The sequence below is a fragment of the Piliocolobus tephrosceles genome, chromosome 5, assembly GCF_002776525.5.
Source record: "Piliocolobus tephrosceles isolate RC106 chromosome 5, ASM277652v3, whole genome shotgun sequence".
NCBI classification, from domain to species: Eukaryota; Metazoa; Chordata; class Mammalia; order Primates; family Cercopithecidae; genus Piliocolobus; species Piliocolobus tephrosceles.
The window spans coordinates 10,883,126-10,908,298 of record NC_045438.1 but is presented as its reverse complement, the minus strand read 5'-3'; the positions used below and the strand labels follow the sequence as shown (position 1 = coordinate 10,908,298).

At 35.7% G+C, this 25,173-nt stretch overlaps 1 protein-coding gene and 1 long non-coding RNA gene across 5 annotated transcripts in view; one reads left to right on the top strand and one right to left on the bottom strand.

The window, feature by feature from the left end:
• REV3L (REV3 like, DNA directed polymerase zeta catalytic subunit) overlaps positions 1 to 25,173 on the bottom strand; it is a 171,358-nt gene that overhangs the window by 36,399 nt on the left and 109,786 nt on the right. For all 4 annotated transcript variants that reach the window (XM_026456416.1, XM_023219060.2, XM_026456417.1 and 1 more), the window contains 7 exons: positions 19,879 to 20,786; positions 18,036 to 18,115; positions 16,607 to 16,732; positions 11,270 to 11,462; positions 9,443 to 9,554; positions 4,154 to 4,269; positions 3,081 to 3,199 (listed from right to left, as the gene is read on the bottom strand). In XM_026456416.1, the coding sequence (XP_026312201.1) occupies positions 3,081 to 3,199; positions 4,154 to 4,269; positions 9,443 to 9,554; positions 11,270 to 11,462; positions 16,607 to 16,732; positions 18,036 to 18,115; positions 19,879 to 20,786 (1,654 nt within the window). The remainder of the gene's footprint in view (positions 1 to 3,080; positions 3,200 to 4,153; positions 4,270 to 9,442; positions 9,555 to 11,269; positions 11,463 to 16,606; positions 16,733 to 18,035; positions 18,116 to 19,878; positions 20,787 to 25,173) is intronic.
• LOC116418790 lies at positions 6,994 to 21,168 on the top strand. The gene is made up of 2 exons (XR_004228937.1): positions 6,994 to 8,293; positions 20,242 to 21,168. It is a non-coding gene; the product is annotated as an uncharacterized LOC116418790 (long non-coding RNA).

The window sequence follows — 25,173 nt, the reverse complement described above, 5'->3', positions numbered from 1 at the left end:
GTGCACTAGAGGTGGCAATCAGTAAATATTTATTGAATTGAATCAAGTCTGTTTCCAACCCACTTGGCAAATTCTTGAAAAGCCTAGACTGAGTTGACATCCAGAAAGCCTCTAAGTGTAATTGTCTGGGGAAGAGCCATTTATTGTCATTTAAGCAGTCAACAAATATCTAATAAGCATTACTATTTAAGAGGTATTTTGTTCGTCACTACGAATTCAAAGTCCATAAGGAAACTGCAGGAGTTCTATGTTCAAAGTAAAGTAGGAAAAATAAATCTAGTACCTGTATATTAAAAAACAAACAAAATTTATTATTACTATTATTTTAAGAGATGGGGTCCTGCTTTCTCTCCCAGGCTAGAGTACAGTGGCTATTCACAGGCATAATAAACAGTACACTACAGCCTTGAATTCCTGACCCCAAAACGTCCTCCCACCTGAGTCTCCTAAGTAGCTGGGACTGTTATGTGTGTGCCACTGTACCCAGTTCCAAATTTTATAAAACAGGCAAATTATCCAGCTCATAACTTTCTTATAGTTGTTTCCCACATTTGTATAAAGATCAGAGATATTATATATTTATCCTAAATGAGAGAAAACATTTGACCCTGAATTTTCAGTGAGGACTAGACAAGGCCCTAAACTTTGAAAAAATGTATGTTCTCTAATTTGCGATTTTAAGCTACTAGTGGATATACAGGGATGAAAAGACCCCTGAAACTAGGATTCAATAATTTACTTTTGTGTTTATACACTTAAAGTATGTGTTCATCTCAAGCAATATCAGACTATAGATTAAAATATATAATGAGGCCGGGGCAGTGGCTCACGCCTGTAATCCCAGCATTTTGGGAGGCCGAGGTGGGCGGATCACCTGAAGTCAGAAGTTTGTGACCAGGCTGGCCAACAAGGAAAAACCCCATCTCTGCTAAAAATACAAAAATTAACCACGTGTGGTTCGGGCACCTGTAATCCTAGCTACTCGGGAGGCTGAGACAGGAGAATCGCTTGAACCCGGGAGGTGGAGGTTGCAGTGAGCCGAGACTGCACCACTGCACTCCACCCTGGGTAACAGAGTGAGACTCCATCTCAAAAACAAATGAAATTAAAAAAAAAAAAAAAAAAATATATATATATATATATACACACACACACACATATATATAAAATGAAATATACACACCAAATACATTACAATCTCTCTATCTCCTATATCCTATGCTGTATCACTAGAAATTACTTTAAATCATTGGGGACTCACACTCTTTTATTATTTTAAGAACACCACAACAAGATAAAATTATTCTCAAGCAGAGTCATGCTGTATATTGCATATGGCAGCTTAGAAAGTCAAACGTTTTATATAAATCCAAAGAGCTAAGAAGATAATAGTGAATAAGTATATAACAGAAAGTGTCTAATGAGAAAGTAATTTCAAAGAGCAGAAGCAATTGTAGAATTAGCTTTCTTTGAAATATAAACATTTTAGTTGATACTATCCAAAGTCCAAAGTCTAAGAATAGACCAATTTATACTAGGTATCTTTGCTTCTGTTTTGTCTTTTTTGAGATAGACTCTAGCTGTGTCACCCAGGCTGAAATGTGGTGGTGTAATCTCAGTTCACTGCAACGCTGCCTCTGAGGTATAATATAACAGTGCACTGCAGCCTTGAATTCCTGGCCTCAAAAGGTCCTCCTGGCTGAGCCTCCTGAGAAGCTGGGACTATATGTGTGTGCCATTGGCTCTCAGGATCAAGTGATCCTCCCACCTCAGCCTTCCAAGTAGCTGCTGCCTGGCTACACGCTAGGCACACGCTACCATACATGGCTAACTTGTATTTTTTGGTAAAGACGGGGTTTTGCCGTGTTGCCCAGGCTAGTCTCAAATCCTGGGCTCAAGTGATCCACCCTACTTGGCCTCCCAAAGTGCTGGGATTACAGGTATGAGCCACTGTGCCCAACCTAATTGTTTATTTTTTATTTTTACTAGAGACAAGGTCTCGCTATGTTACCCAAGATGGTCTTGATTGAACTCCCGGCCTCAAGCTAACCCCTCCTGCCGTGGCCTTTCCAAGAGTCGGGATTACAGGTGTGAGCCACCATGTATGGCTTTTTTACATTTCAAATAAGAGAAACTGGGAAACTTCAAGGATGCAAATATTATCCAGGAAAATTTCATGATCTTACTTTTTTTGTGTGAAATAACTCTTTTTTGAGTGAATACAAATTAATGTGATAGTTCATTGAAATTACTCTACTAAAAATCCTTATCTGAGCCCCCAAAGCCTTAATTATTAACTATTTCAAAGTACTGTCTCTTTAATTTATCTTATTAATCTGACCCAGTATTTAAATATAGTTCGTTTGAGAAGCTCCTTCCTATTTCTAGACTAAATTTTTCTTACTATAATAAATCAACGAGGCCAAGCTGAATTCATCCAGCTTTAAGTGCAAAAATGATTTAAATGAAAAAAAAAAAGGGTGAAATTAGACAATATTCAACGTGTACAACACAATATTTTATTTTATTTTGAGACAGGGTCTCACTCTGTCACCCAGGCTTGAGTGCAGTGGCATGATCATGGCTCACTGCAACCTTAGCTGCCTGAGCTCAAATGGTTCTCCCACCTCAGCCTCCCAAGTAGCTGGGACCATAGGCATGCACCTCCATATCCAGCTAATTTTTTTAGCTATTATTTGTAGAGACAGGGTCTTGCCATGTGCTCAGGCTGGTCTGGAACTCCTGGGCTCAAGGGATGCCCCTCCTGGGGCCTCCCAAAGTGCTGAGATTACAGGTGTGAGCACCGTGCCTGGCCCCAATATTTTATTATAGTTTAGACCTTTCTAATTATTGCTACCTCAGACACAAAGAAAAAAAAATAAAACTCACCTGAAACATTAAAGTCTAATACCTCTGTAGTTTTGCATTTTAGAAAGTACTATTTTAACTCTACTTAAGTATAATAGTAATTGACAAATGCATAAGCTATATAGTAAATCTTACTAATACTCTATAATGATTAAATCATTATATTGACCGAATATCTTATTTCCAAACAACATTTTGGATAAATCACCTACCTCATTTCTCATGATTCTCCAAAGATTTAGTGTAATTCGGCCAACAATATTTATCTCACTCATTGTATATGATCCATACTCATCTCTTTCAGCTGCAAATCTGTTCTCAATTTTGTCATCTATAGAAATGAAAACAGATTGTATCAGGGCTCACAGAAAACAACTTTCAATAAAATTATGCCAAGGAAAATGAGAATAAACATTAAGGATGAATATTAAAGATGAAATATAATTCACAATGTATGAAAAAATTTTGTTTACCTGAAGTCTCTCTCCCTCCCTCCTTCTTTCTCTATTTAAATAAGAAACACTTTTTTTTTTTTTAATTTAGTAATTTTTGGCACTACCTTTTTTCTTTGTTTTTTAAAAGAGACAACTATGTTGCCAGGTTGACTGCAGTGGCTAGCCACAGGTGCAATCACAGCACACTGCAGTCTCAAACTCCTGGCATTATAAACTACAAATAATTTTGGTATGAATATTATTACTCCCTTTTCCAGTCAGAATCAAACTTTGGGGAATGGGTTTCAAAATTTCTGCAATACTTTTAGACTCATATCCAAATAAAAATCAACGATTAGTTAACTATTAGCGTTCCTCAACCCATCCTGCCCTTCTTCACCAACAAAATGGATTCAAAAAAAAAACAGAGCCAGGCACACAATAAAATTATGGTACAACAAGTCAAAGAAGAAATGCTATGTAGCTTCATAATAATTATGAAGACTATTTCATAGTGCAGAAAATATGTGTGGTAAGACACTAGATGAAGGAAGCATAATAAAAATGGAATATATTGTATGATTATTTAAAAACCACTACATATGTATATGAAAAGTGACTGAAAGGAAAAAACCCAACAACTATACTAACAGTATATATAGCAGTGAGACTAGAATATTTTTATTTTATTTTTAATTTTTTTCTGCAATGGAGTTATGCTGTATCTAAAACTTACACAACTTAATACTAAAAAATTGGGCTAGAACGCAAGTACCCTTTAACATTTTGTCTTTATTTCCTTCATAATTTGCTCTGTAGTTGAATGACAAAACATTCACAATGATATATACCTGGCACCCGAGAGATCATCTGACATAAGTCAACACTTAAAGCGGCAGCCCTTTGTAAGAGGTAACCCCAGGAATGCATCTGAATCTCATATCCTAGCAGAATATCAGGATCATACCTAAAACAGGAATTAAAAAGTTATATAAGTACCATACATTTGAACCTTTAACCAGAGTAATTGTTTCTTCATGATGTAAGGTATGAAAATAAAAACCTGTGTTCTCTAACGGTTCCCAGATTGAGAAGGGATGATACAGTGGTACCTATAGAGTTTTTATACAGGAAGAGATGGAGGGTTGAGAGTACTTGATTTGCAGCTACTTTGTTTCTTTCTTTTATTTTTTTGAGATGGAGTCTCACTCTGTTGTCCAGGCTGGATTGCAGTGGCATGATGTTAACTCACTGCAACCTCTGCTTCCCAGGTTCAAACGATTCTCCCACCTCAGCTTCCTAAGTAGCTGGGATTACAGGTGCCCCACACCAAGTTTGGCTAATTTTTTGTATTTTTAGTAGAGCCGAGGTTTCACCACGTTGATCAGGTTGGTCTTAAATTCCTGACTTCCAGTGATCTGCCTGCCTCAGCCTCCCAAAGTGCTGGGATTATAGGCAATTTGATGCTACTTTTGTAAAGTAAGCAGAGTTTTTACTTAGACTGTGTATTTGTTTGATACACATGGGAAAAGAGGCTGATGGAAATTGGGGTGCAGGGCAGGCCATTACCACTGAAGTATATGAGTAAAGGTACAAGTGAGAATATAATGTGGGCAGAGGAAGGTGAAGTGTGAGGGTGTATGTAGGTATGGTATTTTGAAAAAGATCCCTAGGTCATTCCTGTTGCCACTTATCTACCCTTCTAATCTATACTGCCCTTAAACAGTTTTAATGCTGAGGAAAAAAAAGTGAAAATGCCTTCTTTTTCTCACTTAATTTTAATAATGACTTGGTTCTCATACAAAATAAGGCCTAAGTAATGACAAGTTTGTCCTTTAAATTTAAAAGGATGGTGATTCAACTTAATGGAAGAATGAAATATTAATAGAGGTGGGATTAAGGTGGGGAAAGTAAACATCAGAATATAGAAGAAAAATGTGCTCCTTGTGGTCAGAGCTGCACTGGCAAAACTGAACCGACAACCTGTGTCTAATCCAGAAGGAGCTTCTTCGTGGCTCTTCTTAGAACCTCCATGTTGTGACCACCATAGAGAAATGTTTAGTTATAAATATGAAAATTTATCTTGAGTGGAAAATTGTGTGGGGGAGAGAGGAACTAATTACAAGTTTTGAGAGCAAAAACTACAGTAAGTAGCTCTATCAAATAGTAGCATTATCTTGTTCTTTTATATGCCAAAAGGCCAAGTGAAATATCGCAGAAATTGAAATCGTTGAGTTTTACATAACCACTCATGAAACACTGAATTGTGAGATGTGCAGCCTGTCCAATTTAAAGCATTTAATACCCTAAGCCTCAGCCAATGTCTACAGTATTAGACTACATTAATTTACTGATACAAGCTATCTATGGCTACTCTGCAAGTCTGGCATAACAATGGATCATGACCAGATCACCAGATCGGCTTTTAGAACCAATATGTTAATGTTTTATCATAATTCCATAGCTGTCTTCTAAAAATGGGTATTGAATGGCTTTCGTTTTTACCTAGTCAATAAAAATTGGAATGTCACAATAAATGTTTCCTGATTTTTTATTCTGGAATATTTAAGTGGCTGATGTCAAAAGAACTAGGTTCAAACTTCTGCAACAGCATACTTGCAAATTTCCTATTCCCTAAAGGCCCTATGAAAGTACATTCTGTAGCATAAATTTTAATTTTCTGGTGATCTGTTCATGATCCACTGTTATACCACAGACTTGCTGAGCAGCCTTCAAGCTTGTTAGGAGAAAAAGATATTAAACATATTATTTATGTGCTTTTCTCTATATAAATAGGGTTGACACTTCTGAGAAAATGGCTTAATTTAATAAACAGCTATTGAAGCAAGGAAATAAGCAACAATGGCATGAATATCCAGAAAGATCCCAGGGCACTCAAGGAAGGAGAAATATCCCAATACTCTTTCTGTTTAGTCTTCCAACATAACACCCAAACCCTTAATCAACTCTTTGATACTGACTTCATCTCTTTCATTAAACTCTTCTTAGTCCAAAGATAAGACTATCTACTTGTCCAGTGTGTCTCCCTTTAAAACTAACTGTGTAATGAATGGCTACATTTGAGAATTGGGGCAGAAGTATCAAGTGGCTCTAAGGATCACCAAGGGTCGCAGAGTTGAAGAATTCTCATATGCACACAACAGAACCCACACAGTTGTCTGCTAAGTACTCAGAGTGGCTCAGAACAGGCATTACAATGTGGCCACAGTGGACCTTGATCTTAAGAATTTGGAAGATTCCTGGAGTTCCTATCACATAGTTACCTATCACACATCACATAGTTATATATCACATAGTTACACAGTTACAATATGAAGAGGATGCCAGATGATTACACAGCCCTTCTGTTTTAAACGTTATAAAGACAGTTCTAATTTCTTCATCTGAATCGTTCTCATTTATCCAACATCTTGTTATTGCAAGAACTTATTCCAGTCAGCTATTTGTTCTGTTGTGGCAACTAACGGAGCTGACTAAGTACACTTTTTTCCAAAAAATAATGCATTGAAAATAACTGTTTCAATTAAAAAGTTGTCTATTTTTATAAACTGCTACAGCTCAGAAATGACTGCTGAAAAAAGTTAGTCTGTGCTTCTCTTCTTAGATTTATTTCACAGATTTTGTCCCTTTGGAATAATTGTAAAGTTGTTTCAGGCATATTTTTCAGATATATTACATATATTTATTTTTTGACCTGGAGGCTGTTTAGTCTTAAGACACTCTTTTAAAGCTGATAAAACACCTGTTTTCAAGTTCAAAAGCCAAAGGATTCCATTTTTCTTCTCTAAAAACATTTGGAGTCAATAACAAGGTCTTGATGACTTGTTCTTCAATTTCTAGTGGGTTTTATTCATTCTATCAGGTTTCTGAAAGTTACAGAAAGAACAAGGTTGGGTAGTTGGGATTAGTGGTGAAAACAACCCAAAACTGTGAATAAAATAGAAGCAGAAGAAATAGGAAAATGGTTTTATGTGCTTAGGTAGAAAGAAGCTGCCTCACAGTATTTTAAGTAACTCACTACCATCTACACACATGATAGATAAGGGTACTCTAGTAGAGGCAAGGGGCACGGAGGGGAAAGAATCATCTTGAAAAAGAATTCTGAGGTTAAATGGATATGATGTAAAATAAATGTAACAGTATTTAGGGAAAAGGAAAAGGGAAGAATCATAGTTTATATTTAAGTAAATAGTAAATAGTCCAAGGAAATACAGAAAGAGGAAAACGATTGTGACAAGATTATACATTAAGTTTTGCTTGTTTAATATCACTTTATATTATTTTTGGTGTTTGCCAATTGAGAAAGTATTAAAAATGGAAAAATAAAGATATATTTTATTCATTTTTATAGTGTACCTAGCACTGCCCCTTACACACAGTTAACATTTATGTACTCACTATGTACCAGACATGAGTTTAAGAGTTTTATGTGCATTATCTACCCATCTTACAGATTAGGAAAACAAAGTTGAGAGAGTTAAGCAACTTATTCAAGACAGAAACACAGGGCTGGCTGACTCCAAAGGCTGTGTTGAGTAGATACACAACAAATAGGGTGAAAGAATGAAATAATCAATCTTTTTGCAGGGTTGCTTGGACTAATATATAAAGAACACTACAGAACTGAAAAGTTGACATTTAAACATTTTCCTTTTTATGACAGTTTTGTTTACCCCTTTTTCCTTAATTACTAGTACATTTCATTTTATGGACATTTAAGAAAGTTGTACTTGCAAATGACTGACACATTTCTCAATGCTGGTAGGTAATCCTATCGTTGGGAATACACCTAACAAGGATAAGGCAAGCATACAAGTCCAGGGATGTTACTGGACATGTGCTGGTACACAAAATAGTACTGACTGAAACTCTTACATATTTCTTTTTCTGAGTTGCTTGCAGAAATAAAAGAAGTGTGGATACTGAAAGCATCTGACATGTTGATGACAACCTCTGTGAGAAGATAAAAGGTAGGACTGACAATGATGAAACTCAAATAGATGGGAATCTATCTAGTCACCAGTGCTGTAAATAGTAAAAATACTTTACTCTCTTTTCTTTCATAGTCATGGGTAGTAGCATACTATTTCTGATGCTCTGTCATTTAATTTTGTTTTGTAGAAAACACATGTTTTGGTTTTCTAATTCTCAGAATGGGTTATGTTAACCCATCTGGGAATCAATCTGATGACAAGTCTGTAGAATATCATCTTAATCTTTCGTGTAGAACACTGATTTAGTTTTTATAGGATAAAGTTCAACTATATAAGCAAAACAAAAAAGGGTGAGTATAACAACATGCTCATGGACAGCTTTTATCTGTACATCAGGATCCAAAGAGTGTTTTCTATCTTGCTTTAGACATCTAAAAACCTAAACCTAGCAATGGGCAGAATCCTTAAGTTTCTACAAAGTGAAGCATTTAATAACAGAGTCTATGGCTACCGAGAGTTACACTCTTGAGAAAATGCAAATGATCCACTTAATGATTTTTTTAAATTAAAATATTTTTGTTAAAATTTTTTTTTCATAAACTTGGACAAGAGTCTACTATCAATCTGAGGACCTAACTACCAAATGGTCAAAAGAAGATTTTTTAAGGAGCTCTGTGCACAAGAGTATGTAATAGACAGTCCAACATTTATTAACAGATAAATTTATATGCAGAATGCATCCCAAAGCTTTTTGAAAATATTGGCTTATTTAGAACTCAGAAAACCTTAGGAAAAAAAAAAGGTACTGAAATGGTGGCTGGCTCCCAAGGTAGAAACCTAGTTAATGAATAATACAATAGAACTTTATACAGTTCCCCATTATTTCAGCATCATAGAAAAACAAACCTCAAGAACAACTGGGAAGTTAGAGGCTAAACAAATATTTGTCTTTCACTGGTCCCTCAATCTTCAGAACAGAACACTGCTTTTCCTATCTTGTCTGATGAAAACAGTGATGGTGGTGGGAAGTGAATATAAAATTTTTCCAAGAGTAACTCTGCTTTCAAGGGCCATAGGAAGGGATTCATTTTCTTCCTACCTTCACTTTCGTCTTCACTATTATCTGCAATAGCATGAAACGACTCTGAATAAAAACTGGAAAAATCAGATAATACAAAACAATACCTCTTTATTATATTTGCAATTTCATGAAAAAGTGCCTTCTCATCAGCAGCATAGGTGACTTCGAGTCCTGTAATTCCAGATCTAATAAGTAATGGAGTCTGATATCTGATATCTAAAAAATAAACAAAATGTCTATTATATATAACATTATGTAATAATATACCTTCATAATATAAAAGTAATATTATCCCTTACTTTTAAGTAAAATTGTACTACTGAAATATTTCAAATTAAGAAAATATCCCCCTAAGTAAAAACATAATTAACCCAATGTCTTTAAAAAACTCTCAAAAGATTTTTTAGTTTAATATACAACTGAAAATTCAAATTTTGTATTTTCAGCTATTCTCCTGAAAAGAATGCATTCACAAAATTTCCTAGAAAACGACATATCACTGGCTGGGCGCAGTGGCTCAAGCCTGTAATCCCAGCACTTTGGGAGGCTGAGGCGGGCGGATCATGAGGTCAGTAGATCAAGACCATCCTGGTTAACACGGCGAAACCCTGTCTCTATTAAAAAATACGAAAATTAGCTGGGCGTGGTGGTGAGCGCCTGTAGTCCCAGCTACTCCGGAGGCTGAGGCAGGAGAATGGCATGAACCCAGAGAATGGCATGAACCCGTGAGGCGGAGCTTGTAGTGAGCTGAGATCACGCCACTGCACTCCAACCTGGGCAACAGAGCAAGACTCCATCTCAAAAAAAAAGAAAAAAAGAAAACAACATATCACTTGTGAAGAACCTGTATTACTTTGTTTCTGTCTTTACTCTTCCTAGCAGGAGAGCTTTGCTTAGCACAGGACATTTTAATCTCTGGTATGATGAACATTTTTAACCACCACCTCTGTAGGAAAACAAAGAAAGCCTTAATTTGTAGTGCTGGCCTATTTCATGATGTAAGGACCCCTCCCCGACCCTATGGCTGATTTCCAACTGCCAAAGTGACAGCAACTAGTTTGAAAAATTCATGAAAATCCAAGAACTGGCTGTGAGCGGGTATGTGTCAGCTCAAGCACATCACTGAATAAATTGCAAATTCTTAATATGGTTGTATTCTGTGCTAAGACTTCCTCCTCAGTGGACTGAATTCACTTGTAATGGTGACTACTGAAAGCTGCAGAGGGACAGTAGGTATTTTATAAAATGCCTTACATGGCATTCTGTATGAAGAACCTCTGAACCAAAAGTATATGTACTTAGAAAGAAAGATAAAGAGATATAAGCAAAGTAAGAATACATCTTAAAAGGATCTTATGAACCATTAACTTACAGTAGTAAGATAAACTCTCTTATCAGCAAGAAAATATTTGCATATGCATACATAAGGAAGACTGTGCACCTAATCTAGGGATATATAATAATATGGACTCTGTATTAGTAATAATTATTTTTATAAAATAATACTTAGAATGAATTATATAAACTAATTATAAATATTGAGATCTTTATATTACACTGCTTCTGACTTAAAAATAAATAAATAAATGGGGTCTTGCTATGTTACCCAGGCTGGAGTGCAGTGACTATTTATAGGCACAATCACAGTGCACTACAGCCCCAAACTCCTGGGCTCGAGCTATCCTGTTGCCCAGCCTCCCAGGCAGCTGGGACTATAGGCAGGCACCACTGTGCCTGGATGCTTCTGACTAATTCAAGTAAGAATAATACATCTAGGACAAAGTTATACACAATCTCCTACTCCTATCTCAGCAAACATTTTAGAACAGAGTCCTCAGGCTTGCTTAGATTGGATCTTCAGCATAGGAATTCCTCATTACAAGGTTCCTCCTAGAGTGGGCAGGTATATCATTAATAAAAAAGGACAATACCTTGACTGAAAACTGTCTTGTCTTTATCAATCACTATTACACCCGTGAGTTCTGTTTTTTCTGTATCTGGCAGTGGAGTGTCAGATGAGATGCAGTAAAACAGAGCACAGATTGGGTCAAATTCAGGATCCGGTTCTAAGTCTCGTCTGGTTCGAGCATGCAACTCCACACTGATTAGGGTAAGATTTTGTATCTATAAAAGCAAATAAATATTATGTTTTTAAAACATTTTTTAAAGACACGCTCAAAGAAGTATGTTTCATTAAGACTCTAGAGAAATATGTATGTAAGATTACAGAAAAAATGGACAGAAAGGACAAAGTCACAACTCAGCACTCCATAGATTAAAACAAAAGATTTTTACTCCCAAGATTAGATTAAATCAATTCATGATGTTATTTCAGAAAATCTGCTCTTGCCATAATTTCTCAATGACAATATTTAGACTATTTTTCTCAAATATATGCAGGATCTCTCAATTCCTGTTTGAGAAAGAGAATGACTAGTCCAAGTGGTTATACATTGAAACCAAAGTCTGTCACGTTTTACTCTTCATGTAGGTAGCTAAACTATATGGTTTTACCTGTAGTTTAAAGTAAAAAGAGAACTTTTTTAAAATTTAAATTTCCTACCAATTAATTCACTACTACTTCAGGGCTACTTAGACTTTTGCATACACTAGGCAGATTTTTAATTATAGTTTTTCCTGGAAAAAAAAAAAAAAAGAACTGTTATGGTATCAACTACACAACAGCCAGATTTTTACCCATGCACATTTTCTCTTTAACATATAATGCAAAAAATGTTAATATTTGCTTTTCATGCTTATTTTTCTATGCCAATAGAAACTTTTAACTGTAATTCTTAGTTTTCTTTCTAAAATCAATACAGAGTAAGAAAAACAAAATATAGGTTAAAATTCATGATTAAAGATAGAATTATATACTTCATCTTTTTATTATGTACATGTACCTGGCAATGGAAAACAGATTACTGTTACAATATTGGTTAATTGTTCAGATCATATAAATTTAACAAAGGATTTGTGTTTTGTATTTATCTTGCATGCAAACTGTTGAAGAAATGTAAATTCAAGTCTCTCACTAGTGACAGGAGTAGAATTTGGTAAATCTCTATGAAAATTAAAATTCATTGATGTGGCAATCCTATCCCTGAAAATTTATCCTAGAGAGAGATATACATGTAGACAAAAATACATGCACAAGGATGTTTACTCAAGAATATAATAGCAAAGACTGGAAAAAAACTAAAGTTTACCTGTTGGGGACAGGTTACATAAATTATGTGGTAGCCATAAAGGATACGTACAATGGAATATTCTATAACCTTTAAAATTTTCAAGGGAATGAGGCAGATCTATATGTCCTAATATAAAAAGAAACTATAATACACTGATAAATGGAACCAGTAAATATAGCAAACTTCTATACATGAAAAAATGGAAGCACATTCATAGAAAATTTCTGAAAAGTGACATAAAAATATAGACATACTTATTGCTTTGGGGTAAAGAAACTGCTAGCCTAAAATAGGAGAAGTAGGAGGGAAGCTCACTTTTCATCGCAATTTTTTTTGTCCTGATTGAGTATTTTTGGTATATGTACCGTTGCACATGCTCATTAGTAAATTTGTTGAAGTTTTTTTTTTTTTTTTTCTTTTTGAGACAGAGTCTCTCTCTGTTGCCCAGGCTGGAATGCAGTGGTGTGATCATAGCTCACTTGCAGCCCTGAACTCCTGGGCTCAAGTGACCCACTCACTTCAGTTTCCCTACTAGCTGGGACTCTAGGTACATATCACCATGCCTGGCTAATTTATAAAACTTTCTGTAGAGATGGGGCCTTGTTGCTCAGGCTGGTCTCGAACTCCTGGCTTCAAGCAATCCTCCTGTCTCGACCTCCCAAAGTGCTAGGATTACCGGTGTGAGCCACTGTGCCTGGCCACTAAATACTTTTTAAAATAAAAAGAACATCAATTATGCATGTATAAGGCATAATAATAAAACAAATACAAATCTACCACTTTCCTCAGAAACATATACTGCTGTTTCTACTTTAAAATACTAGGATTAAAAAAAATCAAACCACATGAAATGGAGAGCTAAGGGAAAAAACTTTTACTTTTAAATGCATACTCTTCAGAATTTAATTTTAACAATAAGCATGCATTAATTTAGTAAATAAAAAAATTTTTAATTTTAACAATAAGCATGCATTAATTTAGTAAATAAAAAAATTTTAAATGGAAAACTCCTCCCACAAACCCAAATAAAACAAAACAACCAGTTTCATCAGAAAGGGATGAACATATGAGGCCGGGCACGGTGGCTTACACCTGTAATCCCAGCACTTTGGGAGGCTGAGGCAGGTGGATCACCTGAGGTCAGAAGTTCGAGACCAGCCTGGCTAATGTGGCGAAATTCGGTCTCCACTAAATACAAAAATTAGCCGGGTGTGGTGATGCATGCCTGTAATCCCAGCTACTAGGGAGGCTGAGGCAGGAGAACTGCTTGAACCTGGGAGGTAGAGGTTGAAGTGAGCTGAGATCGTGCCATTGCATTCCAGTGTGGGTGACAGAGTGACACTATGTTTCAAACAAACAAACAAACAAACAAACAAACAAAAAGAAAGGGATGAACATCTGAAAAGACATAAAGACTCTGAAAACAATTTTAGATTAAAAGGGTCTTTGAGGTTGATTTTTGTTTACTAGATCAAATTTTCACACTCAAAATTTGCATTTCTATTCCTTGATAACAAAATGCATTACTGTGCTTAGGGAGTATTTTTTTAAAGCAAACTATATAAAGACATGGCTTGAGAGATTTAGTGAGTATGACTAGGCAAGAGGGAGGTGAGAAAGGGGGGCAAAGATTACAACCCTTGTCTTCTGCACTGAGTGTTGATGTGCAGAAGAAAGAGAGATTATCCTAGGGTAATGGAAACAGGGAGAAAATGCCACAAGCACAATTTCCTAGAGAAAGGAAGAGAACAGTGTTGAGTTTTTCTTTGTTTTATTCCTGTTTCAACCACTGGGCGGCAGTTCGGAATGTGCCTTGAGATGAGGAAAGCCTGTTATCTGGAGGAAGAAGCTGTCAGAGCAACTAGTGAGACCTCCTGAGTGATTTTAACTTCCAGAGGGCCCATGGTTCTGAAACAGGGTTACCTAGGAAAATGTAGAAAAGTATACTTTTCAAATAAGAGAATAATCAAATGTAATACAACTTTTTGCTATAGTCTATCAAATTTGCTTTAATATGTATTTTTAATAGTTTTAAAAAATTTGCTAATCTCAAGTGTGCATTTGATGGTATGTATTACTGAATTTATCACTTAATTTATGTAGGCTTCAGGGGCCAGTATAGACATAGGTATAAAACAGAAACTGTATGGATGCTGTTGAATGAGAAAAATGTGCAAACGAATAAATGAGAAAGAGACTATATTCCGATCTAATTCTAAAAAAACATAATTTTCAGTTCAAATTTGAAGAAAAAAGGAGGGCAATATTAAAATTTTTCCCTCAGGCCAGGCATGGTGGCTCACGCTTGTAGTCCCAGCACTTTGGGAGGCCGAGGTGGGCGGATCACGAGGTCAGGAGATCGAGACCATCCTGGCTAACACGGTGAGACTCCATCTCTACTAAAAATACAAAAAATTAGCCCGGCGTGGTGGCAGGCGCCTGTAGTCCCAGCTACTTGGGAGGCTGAGGCACGAGAATGGCGTGAACCTGGGAGGCGGAGCTTGCAGTGAGTCGAGATCCTGCCACTGCACTCCAGCCTGGAGGACAGAGCGAGACTCCACCTCAAAAAAAAAAAAAAAAAAAAAAATTTTCCCTCAGTTTATGTTAATCTAACCCCTAGAACAGTTTACAACAGAATTGACTTGAGAAAAAAAACTACACTTAAAAATTGAATTATAACTTAAAGGTGGTTACTAATCCTCTGCTTTAAGAGCAAAGACATAAAATGACTGTATAAAACTAGCACTGTCCAACAGAAGTATAATGAAAGTCACATGTAACTGAAGTTTTCTAGTAGTCATATTTAAAAAAATAAAAATAGGTTAAATTACTTTAACAACACTTTGATCCAATATATTTAAAATATTATTCTTTCAACATATAATCAACATAAAAATTACTAATAAAATATTTTATTCTTTCCATGAAGTCTTTGAAATCAGTATGTATTTTACCCTTCTAGTATCTCACTGTGCATGCTAAATTTTCTACAGAAATACTTGATCTATACTTAATTTCATAAAACTTAGAGTAAAAAATAGTATTACATACCTAAGTTGTTCCAAACATACTTTGAGTCAACTATGTTTTAAAATCTAAATTAAAATTAAACAAAGTTTAAAATTCAGTTCTTCAGTTGTATAAGCTAAATTTTAAGTTCTCAATATCCATGCTGCTAGCGGCTACCATATGACAGCACAGGTGTAAACAATGAAAATATACTCCGATTTCTACCTTACTGCCAGTCAGATATGTGCTTTGAGTTTGTTTTCTGCATACAAATAAATTTACAGTGACCCATTCACATATTCTTTCCAATGCATACTGTGGCTGATGTATATTTTTGCAAAGTCCTAGTCTTTGGCAGACAGCCTGTGCTGTGAAGATAGCTGGGTTATATAGAGAGTATGTGAATGAATGAATTTATCCTCTTTTGTAGCAAGCTGTAATCCACTGAGCCAATCAAATAGAAAATACAAGTAAATATCACATTTCAGATGTGATATAACATCTTAATATAATAATCCCCAAAATACAGTCTTTTTTTGTTTCTCCCCAAAGAGACAGTCTTGCTCTGTCTGTAGCCTGGGTTGGAGTGTAGTGGCGCAATCATAGCTCACTGCAGCCTCGAACTCCCAGGGTCAAGTGATCCTCCCACCTCAGCCTCCCAGATAGCTGAGACTACAGGTGCGTGTCTAATTTTATTTTTATTTTTTGGTAGAGATAGGGTCTTCCTACGTAGCCCAGGATAGTCTTAAACTCCTCGACTCAAGGGATTGTCCCACCTTCACCTCCCAAAAATCTTTTCTTATTTTAATGTCCATAAGCTGAATTTCAGTTATTTGTGAAAGATATGAAATCACAAACCAGTCTCAGCAACTTAAATTCTTTAAGTTTCTCTATTGTACATAAACATGTAAATATATAAAATAGTAAGAAAATGAGAACAAGATGAAGATTAATAGGATAGAATTCAATATATTCCTTCCTCGTTAAAAAAATTCCATACTTGTTTTATAGAATAAAAGAGGAGTTAAATTGAACACAATGTATGTGTCCTTACTGTTGCAGTTTTACCTCATGTAAAGCTTTTGCCTCCTGTAAGTTTTGTATGCTGACTTTGAAACCGTAAGTATTGTTTAAAGATGGTCCATCAATCTGAGAAGTTTCTTTCTGTGGGGTATTTACTGCTGCAAATTGATTCTATAAAAAAAAACACACACACACACACACACAGCCAGAAAAAGATAGGTGAGCAATCATTTTTCTTTTGATTACTTATTCCCACATAATATGCTTTATGTGTTTGGTAATAAATGGTAAACTAATATCATCTCTAAATTCAAGGAGAAACTGTATTTATTAATGTTATTTTCATGCTAACAAAGATACCAGAACTGGATATATGTGGAAATATAAGTAAACCATTATCTCTCAGTTCAGAAGCCCCCAATACTGAAAATAATAGTTTTGTAGGCAGTTGACATTTACACCACATGGACATTTATCTTGACCTTTCTTGAAAGTAAGACAAGCAAGCAATCAATATATTTCCAACTACTTTGGCTAAAGTTTGAAAAAGATTTGAAATATTGATTTGTATTTTACCCTAATACAACATGTGTCTGAAAGATGAATTAAATAAAACAATGTAAATAATCTTCAAAGATTCAGAAAAAAATGGCATCTTTCCTTTCCTCACAAAAATTTTTTTTTCTGATTTCTAAATCTATTAATTGTTTCCCCCAGTATTATGTTCACAACACACTGATATAGTATTTTTTAATATATGTAGCTTGTAATTCAATAATACTATTTTATAAATGAAAGTTTAAAAAGTTTTATTATCTCAAAGAAATACTAAAATATATTTTATGTAGTTAACGACATTTATAAGAAGTGGCCAATATATAAGTGATTTCTAGCATATATTTCCAAGGATGCATGTCTAATGTATACTTCTTTCATATAACCATATAATTCTAAGTTTTGTCATATTTTTAGTATTTGAATAAAAACATCTGTGACTTTCCAGACTTTCAGTAGTAAATAATGTTGCTTTCTTTTGCTGCTTAGTAAAATAAATTTTAAAAAATCAATAAGGTTATATTTTAGAAAAAAGTAATAAACCAAGAAAAAGGATATATTTTTGGTGGGATCAAAAATCACTTACTTGAGCTCTGCTGTCATTGGATTGTTCTGATTTTGCCAGTAATCAGTTAATGTATTTGTATCCTCATAATCCACATTTTGGCTATCATATTCACTTTCTCTGTAATATTTGTATTTACATATAAGAATCTTTTAGATCCCAACAGCAAAAAAAAAAAAAAAAAAAAAACTAAAAAAAGGCAAATTTTTGTTGTCTCAAAGATATGCAAATAATGATGCAAAAATTTAAGTAACAAAAATGTTTTAATTGAGACAAAGTTATCAATTATCTAACTGAAATCTAGGAATAAGACTGGATCTTCCACTGATCTTTAAAAATGTTTAGTATAGTTACCTTTGCTTGTGTTAAGAGTACTCTTCTAAGAGTGTCAGTATTACTTCCTTTCTTATTACTCAACTTCTGTGTTTTTGGTGCTGTAAAAAGAAATTTCATATTTAACATATATATCAAAATTACCTGCTTCTGGTTTTTAAAAAACCTTTTGTTGTTCCAAACACTTAAGTACCACTTGTGGGTGCTGTCCTATGAATTCCCCCCAAAATTTCATAACTTAAAAATGTAATTCAAACCTCTGATACCCACCAAAATAACATTTTAACATTTTGTATTTTAAATACGTTTATATTTTAATTACTGAGTTTTATACCCCAGTCATTAACCTACAGAACTGTTTAAATCATTTATTCACTTACTTATCAAGTACCTATGATGAGGAAGAAAAGACATAATCTGTGCCCTCATGGGGTCTAGAGAGAGAATCAGACATTCATCAAACAAACTAGAAAAATAAACTTATAACTGCATTAATACAACAAAGGGGAATATAATTGGGAATTTTTATGTGGTCAAGGAGATTAGGGAAGTTTTCCTGGAGGTAAAATCTGAAGAGAGTAGTAATTAACTAGGAATAGAGTGGGGATTTTTCCCTGATCCCTGTGCAAAAGAATTGGAAATTACTTAGATAAAATGGCTGGTGCAGAAGCCCAGACAAGAGATGATGACAGTATGGCCTAAGGTTGTGGTGGAAGAAGTACAATAAAGTAAATAGATCTGGTTTACTTAGGAGATAAACAAGTGATAAGGCTTGGATAGGGACTAGAAACTACAAGGTGGGTAGTGAGGGAATGAGGTATTAAAAATAAATTCTATGTTTCTTACTTGTGTAACTGAGAGATGATAGCACTATTTATTGAAATAAGGAAAACTGAAAGAAGGCCAGATGGGTTTTTATGTGGAGGCATGTATATATAAGTATGTTGGGGAAGTAGTGGTGAATGTATGCAGTGAGATCATGAATTGGTTTTTAAAATACTAATCTTGAGGTGCCATTTAGCATTCAAGTGGAAATGTCAGATAGGTAGTTGGACACTGTTCTGGAGCTTAAAAGAGAGGTCTGAACTGGAAATATAAATTTGCAAGTTATCTGTAGTAATCCTGAGGACAGGAATTAGATCATTTAGAGAAAGATATAAAGAAGACTTAAGATCAAGCTTTAATAAACTCCAACATTTAGATGACAACTGAGAATAATGAGAAAATCAAGTGGGAAAAAACAGAGAAGTAGGAGGAAGGCCAAGTGGAGAAGCAGCTCCAAGAAGGAAGGTAGGGTCAATGAGAAAATGGCTGCTTAGAGGACATATGATAAGACTCAGGAACATCTACTGGTTTTAGCTATAAGTTTATTGGGCATCTTTACAAGAGCTATAATGTAGGATGACAGGGGCAGAATTCAGTTTAGAGTGGGCTGAGAAATGAGTAGGAGGTAAATAACTGGAGTTGTCAAATTAGATAAATCTTTTAAGAAATTTGGCTTTGAAGGGGAGGAGAAAGAGTAGAAGCTGGCTGGAGACGTGAGGTCAAGGCAGGTTTTTTGTTTCTGTTTTAAAATGTGGGAGACCTGGGTATGTATAAAAGCCAACAGGAAAGTCAGGTTGAGAAGATAAGCCTTTTGAGAGGGCTCCTGTATTTCACCCACAAGGAAGACAGGATGGAAGCAAATATAAGTAGATTACACAGCAGAGAGTTGTCATGTGACGACTTTCTAAGACACGACAAAAAATATTTGCTGAGCTATACCTTCATTTAAAAAGCTCTGATTTTCATTTCAGTCTAATGTTATCTTCATTTCTATTTCTGAAGAACAATTACGGAGACTTCCTGTTATGTGTACACTTACCTGTTGATAATGGGCTAAGGCCAGTTGCTTCAGGAAGCCTTTCCAGAAGTTTTCTCTGTATGATTGGTGTACTATGAAGGCAAAGTGATTCACATTTCTCAGTTCTTGCCCTAGCATTAATTGGAGATATCACTAGAGGCTCTTGAGGCTCACTGCAGGGGCTTTTTTGTATACCATCTTTTATTGGTTTTAAGAAGTTCTCAACAGCCAATGAAGGCAGCTCCTCTACTGGCGATGAGGGTCTATCATCTCCATTTAATGCTTTGGAATCTGGGGATACTGGTTGTTGCCAAGGGGGAATTACAGGAGAATCAGGGGAGCTATAATTATTGTAATAGTTATCATCATCTTCATCTTTTTCAGGATCACTTGAAGAGGCAACTGGTGGCAGCATCTGACTTTCACTTGCAGTTTGACTACATCTCGTGGTTGGTGCTTGTAAAGCAATCTGAGAATTAACATCCTCCTTGGTATGTGCTGTAGTGGGGAGTATACGTGGACTTACATCCATTTTTGGAGGCACTACAGGTTTGTCATCTGGGTTAACTGAAGAGCTAAAGTTCTCAGCAGATTTTACAACTCCAGTTGGCTTGGTTTTAGGCAGTTTCTTGGAACGTTCATATTGTTCTTTGGCTTGAAGCCACACTTGGACCAGTTGTCGACTTGGGGCACATTTGCAAGGCATAATCACGATTTTTTTATCTTCAACCATCTTAGGGCTATTACTTGACCCTTTATTGACAACTCCTTGGCCACTGCGAAGAGGTGACCCTGGCCTTGGATTCTGAGTCATTGCTGAGAATGCTGTTTTCCAAAGACGAAGTCCTTCCAAGGAAAAGTCTCCCTCAAACTCAGCCAGATCATTTGCAAGTCGAGTTTCTACCATGAGGAGCCGTCCACCAATCTCCCTATAAACAGCATATTTTAGAACAACTGTTTTGTTTCAAAGAGCAATTACTAAAATATTTAACTCCATATCCTAGATAAAGTTCCTTTTGGAGTCTCAAAAATGTCCATTTCTATCTTCCCTGCTCCCTCTATTTTATATGCAGGTACACTCTATCTTTAGTCTCAATATGCTTTTCCTCACAGGTATATGACTACTTAATTTCCTTTGGAAGGTACCATTAATCTCAGGGAGCGAAGGTATTTTTTGTTTTATTTTAATGCCCCATGAAGCCTTCTGTCCTTCAAGGAGATGAAACAAACTTTTCAGATTCCTTTCCTCTCCTAATCTTAATTTTCCATTATTACCACATATGAATAAAAACAATAAAGTAATTTATCATTTCAAATACTATGTCCCAGGATATTATTCATAGCTTCTTCCTATATTCTCCAGTATTTGTAGTTTAGCAAAACGAATCAATTCAAATGAATCTTCGTACTCTCAAATCCCTTAAACATTAAAAAAAATACCAACTCAGGTAAATCATCTAATTCTTTCTTCCCATTCCATGGTAGGGATTAACACTGACATAACTTAGGAGTTGGCAGAGCCCACAGGATACATGGCTTAAATGTTACCAATGTATGAATATGTGGGAAATCACTAATGAAAACAGTCTGGTTTCATTTCCAAAAGCTATAAATATTAAGTGAAACCTCTTTCTCTAATCCCTTGATACTATTTCTGCTTACTACAGCAACATAAAATAATTCTACTTCTTCATGTTAACTTTATTATGGATATAAAGATAATTCATAGTTTTTTCAATCACTTCTCTTAGGGCATGATTCCCCAAATGTCCCCATCATTCTCTACATAAAACTCCACTAACTAGATTCATGTTTTCAGATCTGAAGCTGAAGGAAGAGCATTAGGGCTACCCTGTCTCCTTTATATGAAAAGACTTTAGCCCCTACTAGTTAACTCCATAACCAGCATCCAGCACTGTCCCTGCATCCACTCTTGGCAATGTGAAAAATCAGAAACAGAATTAATGCTGTTGAAGGAAATGAATACACATACTAAGTGACCATATCCAACTCTAATACTAAGGATAGAGAAGTCATAATGAGGTCAAGAATAAAAAATGGTGAGGTGTGGTGAATTCAGTTTTCTTACGTACTGTCAGCAGCATGGTAATTGCTATAATTCACAAGGAAAAAAAATCTCCTAATATGTAACAACAGTCTTTATATAAATTTTTCAGTAATCCTACTTCTAGGGCTATAAGGACAAACTCTAAAATACAAGAAATGCTTTAAGAAGAAAATGCTAGTATCTTCTTAACATACATAATAATATACATACTATCTATAGTGGCAAAATCACAATCTTTCTGTCCAATAATATATACATGATGCAACATATGCAGCGATTAAAAGATTCAAGAAACTCATTTGGAAAATGTTTACAATATAATGTTATGTGAAAAATGTGGATAATACCGTGACTACAATAAGATGACACTTCACAAAACAAAACAAACTAAAAACTATACTTTTAAAAAAAGAAAATAGAAAACACATCAAAATATTATGGTGGCTGTTACTACATGGAAAAATGGTGTAATTTTTATTTCTTCTTCTTTCATACTACCTAAATTTTCCATATTGAATATATAGTTTCTTTTTTTTTTGAGACAGAGTCTTACTCTGTCACCAGGCTGGAGTGCAGGAGCGCGATCTCAGCTCACTGCAACCTCTGACTCCCTGGTTCAAGTGATTCTCCTGCCTCAGTCTCTCGAGTAGGGATTACAGGCACATGCCACCATGGTCAGCTAATTTTTGCACTTTTAGTAGAGATGGGGTTTCACCATGTTGGCCAGGATGGTCTCGATCTCTGGACCTCGTGATCCGCCTGCCTTGGTCTCCCACAGTGCTGGGATTACAGGCGCGAGCCACTGTGCCCGGCCTACAGTTTCATATTTTAAAAAATATTTTTCAAAAATGATTATTTTTTATTTTAGCTGTAGGACAAGTGTCAAAGTTGGACAACACAAACATAATGACTAGCACGTAAGTTTGGTAACTAAAAGTAAATATACCATAATCACTACTGATAACACCAAAGTCCCCAAAATGATGGAAACTAATGTTTAAGGAACAGACTTCATATGCCCCAGCAGTGAAATAAAGAGTTCCATGTGGGTACTAAACAAAACTGTGTTGAAAAGGCGCTGGGAGGTGAACATTTCTACCCTTCACTTCAAGTCATTACAGGAGAGAACTTCTATTCTACATTTCTGAGGATAACATTTTCTCACCCCTTTATTAAAAAAATAAACTTTTATCGTGTATATTTAAGGTATAAAATATGATATAGTATATAGTAAAATGGTTCTTACCGTGAAACAAATTAACATATCCATCATTTCACACTCTCACCCCTTTTTACAATGGATTCCTATAGGAATTACTGTGAATCTGCTGGGTAAAAGCCTGGCATTCACTGTCGTGTTTTTTTAAAGATATTTTAACAGCTTTAGGTTGACAGCCAAATTGAAAGGAACGTACAGAGGTTCCCATATACTCCTTGTGCACCCACACATACATGCCCTCCCTCATTATCACCATCTCCTACCAGAGTGGTACATGTGTTACAATCAATGAACCTATGTTGACACATCATAATTGCCCAAAGTCCACAGACTGTATTTGGGTTCGTTCTTGGTGTGGTACTTTCTATGGCTTTCAATAAATGTGTAATATTCATATTGTATCTTTCTTTTTTTTTTTCCACTGGAGTCAGGAACATGGTGCTGCCACAGGTCAGTGCATACATGCAGTGTGGCCTCTGCTGCTCTTCATATCTCTTTCCAAGATTTAGACTAAGGCAGGGCCTGCCTTAGCAGTTCCAGCCATCCTCTTCTGCTTCTGAAGGGGTGGTTGAAATGAACTGCCTGCTCTGCAACTGGTTAAGTATATGAGATCATGGACACAGGGGCAGGAACAATAACCATCATTCAGACTTTCTGGATTAAGCCACGTTACCCAATTTAGCTTTTATCAGTTATGTCCTAACTTGGCGATGAAAGTGGTACACAATTACTCAACTACAGATAAATAAACCACTACTGTGATTTCTATTTTGCTATTTGCCGCGTGTGTGCATGTGCTCACGTTTGTCTATCAATTCCCTGAAGAGATTTTTTTCTGAGATAAAGTCTCATTCTATTGCCCAAGCTGGAATGCAGTGGTGTGAACACAGCTCACTGCAGCCTTGACATCCTGGGCTCCAGTGATTCTCCTTCCTTAGCCTCCTGAGTAGCTGGGACCACAGGTGCATGCCACCATGCCCAGCTTATTTTTTTTTTTTTTTTTTTTTGAGATGGAGTTTCACTCTTTGTTGCCCAGGCAACAAAGTGCAGTGGCATGATCTCGGCTCACTGCAACCTCCACCTCCTGGGTTCAAGTGACTCTCCTGTCTCAGCCTCCTGAGTAGTTAGGATTACAGGCGCCTGCCACCATGGCCAGCTAATTTTTGTATTTTTAGTAGAGACAGGGTTTCACCATGTTGGCCAGGCTGGTCTTGAACTCCTGACCTCAGGTGATCTGCCCACCTCGGCCTCCCAAAGTGCTGGGATTACAGGCTTGAGCCACTGTGCCCAGTCTAATTTTTTGTAGAGACAGAGTCTCACTTTTTTGCCTGGGCTGCTCGCAAACTCCTGTGCTCAAGCGATCCTCCCACCTTGGCCTCCCAAAGTGCCAGGATTACAGGTGCACACCACCATACCTGGCCACCTGAAAAAATTCTTAAAGGGGAATGGAAACCAAAGTCCATTTGCTAATAACTACATAAACTATAATAACAATATAATGCAAGATACTGAAACCACATGAAAAGTGGTTTATAATAGAAACAACTTAAAATGATCTTCATTTAGAGATATATCAGAGGAATACTTAAAATACATATATGCTCATTTTCAAAACACTTGAAAATGAAGTTCTTTTAAAATGGTATAAAAGTTTAACATTTAAAAATTAAATACCATTTAAACAATGATCACTGTAATTCTTTTAAAGTATCATGACATCTTTAGAGTGAGCACCTCTAATCTTTAATGAAGACACAGTGTTAAATAATGGTAGATCCAAGTCAACTTAAATAAACTTCTCCAGATGTAACCATCCAGTTAATTTTTGAATTTTCTTAGTAAGTCTGTAATCAGAAATACTTTCCACAATGATATACTAAAAAATACAGTATCACAAAAAACTAGTAATCAGGTAATCAAATGTTATATTCTTTATATATACACATTATATTCTTTTTTTTCAATCCCTATAGTGTAATTTTATATATCATAGTAATTCAGAGTGACCCAAGGGAAAAAATAACACTGA